Consider the following 6,442-nt stretch of genomic DNA (forward strand, 5'->3'; position numbering starts at 1 on the left):
GTGTGAGAACCTCTATCCCCTCGGTCACCGAAAGCATCCAAGACAGTCTGCCAAGCCACAAAGGTCATGGGCAATCATACCACCAGCCGAGAAGGCAACTTGACCCAAGAGCAAAGTTCAAGGTCATTGCCCTGTGCTTTCCAGCTAACTAAAGACTCTGACTCATACTGTCCCCGGGCCATGGGAGGCCTACAGCTTGCTGATGCTGCAATGACGGACGTTATAATAGCACTATGGGCCGACAACTCAGCAATCAGCCTCAGACTGTTCAACACCCTCAAAATGCACACAGCAAACATCCCTTGGGCCAATAAGCGCACACGATTTCCTTTGGTTCCCTGCCCGGCCACCATGGTAACAGCTAATGGCATTTGCGCCCTGAACGTAAAGTGGAATGGCAGGTGCATGACTCACTACTTCCTGATCCTGCCAGACCCTCCACACAACATCTACATTGGAGCAGATATTTTAATTCGTCTCAGGACCCATGTGGATACGATCAATGAAGTGGTGTGGGCCCCAGTAACACAACAGCCCCCCATGACTCAGATCAACCCTGAAAACCTCATATCAGGGCAAACCATTCCAGAGGTCTGCACCCTAATCAGTGAACAAGAGACTGTAATACCTGCTTACACCAAGGGTGTTGCGGTTCGACTCAACCTGAAGTGCGGTCAAGCCTTAAGCCACTCGCTAGGCTTCTACCAACCTTCACCCAAGAGTGAGGAACTGGGCCTTACCTTGGAAGCTACACCTCTGGTTGAAGTGACATCCCGAGCAGTTCACATCTTATTCAATAATTGCACAGCAATGGACATCCGGGTGCCTAAAGCATACCGCCTTGGCTGGTGTGAGAATGTATTTTATATGCGTTTGCAGGTGCCTTGAGAATTAACTCATTGTACCAAGATTTTTGTTGCTAAAATGTTACTCCACAGCTTGATTAGGCAGGAGTAGTTGAAGGTCACCGAACATGTTCCTGTTTTTCTATGTGTATATTCTGTTCCTCCTTATACATACCTATGTCTTAGCTGGCTTTAAAATAACAATGTTGATTAATGCTGAGCCTGGGTACAGCACGAAAAGCATATAGGAGAGGATTATGTTCTGTTTTATTTACAACGAACATCTGTTTTCACCTCCTGTGTTTTACTGCCTAGTCAGATGCTCATCTCGCGAGAAGGGACGATGACTCCCTCCCATTGCGCAATAACCCCGTCTCCGTGGCACCTTTGTTGCAAAGCTGTGTGTATAAATACTTTGTTCTGATACATTTTTTTTTAACAGTGATCTTGAATAAACCAGACGTGATTTGATTCGTGTGGGTTGTTCTTTCATTGTTCCGAGGCCTCTACAGTGTGGTAAAGAGAGAGCATAAGGACCTGAGGGGAAAATATTCCTAACAATCTGGTGACCCCGACGTGATACTCTCGATCAGGTAAGACATGTCTGGTTGACTACCTGGTTGATAGTATCTGAACTTGTTATCTTCCAGGGGGGAAGGTAGACCTTAACGCTTTTGTAGTGTTGAGCAGTTATAAGAATTGGAGATTCTTGTATAGCCCCCTTGGGAAGGAAAACCTCAGTCATTAGGGACTGAGCAGAAGCGCGCTGACATAAAGTTACGAGTTGTGGTTCTTGTGCTCTCTGCTTGCCCACTGATTATAGAGTAATTTTAAGATGGGAAACTCTTACCCTAAGCCTGAGCCCGAAGAAACGCCTTCGTTTTGGATGCAACGTTGTGGTTTAACATACTATGTTACTCCTTATCTTGACAATTTAGCTGGATGGACTGAGGCAACTCCTCAGATTCCACCGTACCCTCGTGAAGGTACATTTGATCCTGGTTATTTAGCCTCCGCTTATCGCATGATTTATGAAGGTATTGGTGATCCTCAATGGGAAAACTCTTACATGGAAGAGTCCTATGGACGGTGGTATGACATGAAAAAGATATGGGACGAATCTAAAAAAATATATACCCCAAACAGGGTTCTTAAAGCTATCCCAAAACCTCCTAAAAATAAGTGTTGTGTGCCCCCAACTTCTCCTGTTTCCCCTACTAACCCACCACCTTACTCTGGGGATGAAAAAAAATTACCATTGCTTGGTGCCTCCGCCCTTCCACCACCTTCATTATCAGTACCTAAGTTATATCCATCACTAGCTGCACTAAAGGCCCCAGCTACTAAATAAAAAAAAGGGACTAAAAAAGAACCGTAAGGCAAGAAATTCGGGGGACTCTAGATCTAGCTCTAGTTCCAGTTCTGAGAGTTCAGATGATGACAGTGACCCCGATGATGTTGGTCCCGATGCTGGGACATTCCCTGATCCCCCACCATGGAATGCAGCATGTGTGTGGGTAGCTAAACCTTCGGGAGTACAGGTTACGCCGCCCTCACCTTCAGCCTTGAAGGACATTATTGGCCTTTTGCCATCACCAAATAAGCCTCTGCCTTTTGTTGATATGTTGATCAAAAGCTCACGAAATTGTCAGTTGACTGGTGCAGATTATAGGTTTATCTTGCAGAATAAATGAGGAGATAGCTATAATGAGGAGATGCTGGTTCAACATGTCCCTGTGTTGAGTCATGAAAATGATGAAGTTGTTACTGAGGTAAAAACTAAGACAGAAGGTGGGGGGGATGAGGAAGCGCGCGGCGCAAAGAAAAAATCAACTAAAGTAAAGTCAACCTTGTTCTGGAAAGATAACCCAAGAGCCCTGACCATGTTGAAAGACCAACTAACTAAATACTTGTTCTTCCCCATAACCTTGCAGCTGCGAGTACTACTATCGTCCTTCCTCCCGCTTTGTTATCTATTGATTCCTCTCTGTGGGCTGAGCACAAAGATGAGGTGGGTCTTGTCTCCTGTCCTCCCTACGAGGCCATGGTAAAACATTTGACACCTGTGTTTGTTAAACAGTATCCTTTATCTCCTGAAAAAACTAACGGCATTGACTCTATTTTGAATTCTCTTTTACAACAGGGAGTAGTCACCCCGTGCGTCAGTCCTTACAACACACCCGTTAATCCAGTGCCAAAACCAGACGGTTCTTGGAGATTCACACAGGATTTGTGAAAAATCAATGAGTTAATCATTCCAGTTGCACCAATAGTCCCTGATGTTTCTTCCATCATAGCCTCAATACCGTGCACACACACTGTGTTCTCTGTGATTGACCTTTGTTCTGCTTTCTTTAGTGTTCCCGTAGGAAAAGAGACTCAGCCACTCTTTGCCTTCACGCACAGGGGGCGGCAGTACACATGGACCAGGTTGCCACAGGGATACATTGATTCTCCCGCGGTCTTCGCGACTACGGTCAAGAACGCCTTGTTAAGCCTCTGTCTACCACCTGGGTCTGTTGTCCTACAATACGCTGACGATCTCCTGGTAACCGCCACTGACTATGACATCTGTCAGGCTGCCACCATAGCTCTTCTGGAACACCTTGCTACGAAGGGTTTCAAAGTTTCCAAGACAAAACTGCAGTTCTGTCAGAACACTGTCCGATATTTGGGCTATGAACTGTCACAGGGCTCAAGAAAATTGACTGTTGAGCGAATCAAAGTCATCATGGACACTACACAGCCTGAGACTAAACAGGCACTACAGGCTTTCCTAGGCCTCATCAACTACTGCCGTCAGTGGATTCCAGACTGCTCTCTGTACGATAAGTGTCTGCGAACTGCTGTGAGACATTCTGATCCTTCTACTACACCGTTGACATGGACTTCAGAAATGCTGACTGCTGGGGCCCTGAAACGTGCCCTGTGCACGGCTCCGACGCTGGGACTGCCCAATTACAGCCTCCCATTTCACCTGTATGTGGCAACTCAACCAGGAACAGCGTCCGGCGTTCTGGCTCAGGAGTATGGGGGGGCATGCGACCTTGTGCATTTCTTTCCAAATCTCTAGACTCTGTGGCTCAGTGATTGCCTGCCTGTCTTCGTGCCGTTGCCTCCTGTGCGCTGATGGTAACTGATGCTGAGAAGATCGTTTTGTCCCATCCCCTGATTCTGCACACCTCACATCAGGTAACACAGATATTACGTAATCTCAATACACAACACATGTCTTCACAGCGTCGTTCAGGGTATGAAACTGTTCTATTAGCTACTGAAAACCTGTCCATTCGCCCTACCTCTTCTCATGACACTGTAGCTCATGCTTTACAACGTTTATTGAATTCACAGGATGACTGCGCGGGGCAACCTGACCATGATTGTCTGACTGCCATCGTTAATGACACCAGTATCAGACCAGATCTCTCCTCTGTTCCCCTACAGACAGGACAAGCTTTGTTTGTTGATGGTTCCTGTTCCAAACCTAGTGATGGTGTATATCTATGTGGTTACTCTGTCTGCCAATTACCTAACACTGTTCTGGAATCTTTCTCTCTTCCCTTTTCTTCTGCGCAGGCTGCTGAGCTATACGCCCTTACACGCGCCTGTGTCCTGTCTGCTGACCCTGATGTCACTATCTACACAGACTCATGCTATGCTTTTGGGGTTGCTCATGATTTCGGTAGGATTTGGCAATCTCGTGGCTTCACTGCCGCCGATGGTAAGCCCATTTCCCATGCATCACTGGTACAGGATCTAATAACTGCCTGTCACCTGCCACGTTCCTTGGCTATTGTTAAAACCAGGGCTCACTGTTCTGGTGACACGGACGAGGTCAGAGGTAACAGCCTCGCCGATCGCATGGCCAAACAAGCTGCAGCCTCACGCCCGCTGCCGCCAGACTTATCTCCAGCAATGGTGTCTGTTAATACCATGATCAGTGCTGTTTTACCTGACATGGATTTACCTTCCTACAGGCCTCAGCTACTGACGCTGATCGCGCCTTCTGGGCAAATCAGGGTTGTACCGGTTCCACAATTTTGGTCGATGGTCGGGGTCGTCTTTGCCTTCCACGTCATTGTACGCCTTTTCTCGTCCGCGAATTTCATGGTCCCACTCATCGCGGACGAAGAGGGTATTACATGACCTAACTGAAAATTTCTGTATAGATCACTTATACACAGATGTAAACAACATACTAAACAGATGCTTAACATGCGCAAAACAACATCTCCAAACCAGGTGCCATACATCAACATCTTCCCACCCCTGAAACACCGTTTCAGGAATGGCAGATTGATTTCACACACATGCCCAGACAAGGCCCTTTCAGATACCTTTTGGTAATGGTGGACAAATTTTCCGGTGGGTCAAGCTTTCCCTGCAGCAAAGAGAACGCTAGAATAGTGGTTCAGAAGAACTACGGAAATAATTCCAAGATATGGTATCCCTGTAGGAATTGATTCTGACAAGGGAACCCCATTTACCTCCAAGGTCACCCAGCTTTTGTGTCAAGAGTTAAAAATCAATTGGCATTTCCATATTCCATACCACCCGCAATCATCAGGTATTGTAGAACGAGCCAACCGCACAATCAATGACAAAATTTGAAAAGCCATGCACGCATCAGGCTCGAAGAATTGGCTTCATGCCCTTCCGCTGGTTTTAGCAGATATGCGCATGACAACTCAAGTGGCTCTCGACCATTTGTCACCGTATGAATTAGTGTTGGGACGACCTTTTCCCCTTCCATGGCGTCGAGGAAAACAGGCTTTGGGTACAGGGGATCTAGATGTGCATCTCAGCGAATACGCTGCAGTGTTGCTACAAACATTGGATGACTATTGGACACGGGTAAGTGAGAAAAAACCACAAATTTCGACAGAAAACACTCATCCCTTTAAGGTAGGGGATCGGGTTTTGGTAAAGAAATTGGACAAAATGGGGACACCTCTGGGTGAAACCCCCTACAGTGCCCCTGCAGACGTAATTGCTGTAACACGCACGGCTGTGCTAACTGATCTTTTTCCACAGTGGATCCACGCTGGACGAGTGAAGCACGCTCCCAATTAAAATGGAGTTGTAACAATTTGTATTTGACTATGTTCTTTTGTATGCCCTAGTAACCATTAGAGACCATCCGTAGACCTTGTTCCTCCACAGACACTCTGGTGCAGGCTTGTAGGACACAAACCACACTGCTGGACGTGTCGGAAGAAGCTAGGTGGGGAACAACAACCTCTGCTGGACAAAGACACGGCCAGTGACCAGTATGGCTGCCCTACTAATACTACTGTCCATGCTTGGGACAGGGTTACCCGTCCAAGCACATCCACATGACAACACGTTTAGGGACCCGATTATACTTAAATCATTTATTATTAAGTATAAAAGAGGGGATTGTGAGAATGTATTTTATATGCGTTTGCAGGTGCTAAAATGTTTTTGTTGCTAAAATGTTACTCCACAGCTTGATTAGGCAGGAGTAGTTGAAGGTCACCGAACATGTTCCTGTTTTTCTACGTGTATATTCTGTTCCTCCTTATACATACCTATGTCTTAGCTGGCTTTAAAATAACAATGTTGATTAATGCTGA

The 6,442-nt window shown here is 46.4% G+C and overlaps 1 protein-coding gene across 1 annotated transcript; it reads left to right on the forward strand.

The window, feature by feature from the left end:
• Nucleotides 1-3,773: 3,773 nt before the first annotated feature.
• On the forward strand, nt 3,774-4,991 carry LOC124401146. Its single transcript, XM_046873158.1, has 2 exons — nt 3,774-4,037; nt 4,422-4,991. The coding sequence occupies exons 1-2, from the start codon at nt 3,975-3,977 to the stop codon at nt 4,989-4,991; spliced, it is 633 nt and encodes a 210-aa protein (XP_046729114.1). The 5' UTR covers nt 3,774-3,974.
• The last annotated feature ends 1,451 nt before the right edge of the window (nt 4,992-6,442 follow it).

The sequence above is a fragment of the Silurus meridionalis genome, chromosome 18, assembly GCF_014805685.1.
Source record: "Silurus meridionalis isolate SWU-2019-XX chromosome 18, ASM1480568v1, whole genome shotgun sequence".
Lineage (NCBI taxonomy): Eukaryota > Metazoa > Chordata > Actinopteri > Siluriformes > Siluridae > Silurus > Silurus meridionalis.

Excerpts from the sequence above, each read along its gene's own strand:
- LOC124401146 (XM_046873158.1), top strand. The coding sequence starts at position 3,975 with ATGGTAACTGATGCTGAGAAGATCGTTTTGTCCCATCCCCTGATTCTG. Across the intron at positions 4,038-4,421 it reads TTCTGCACACCTCACATCAG|GCTGCTGAGCTATACGCCCT; the intron begins GTAACACAGATA and ends TCTTCTGCGCAG.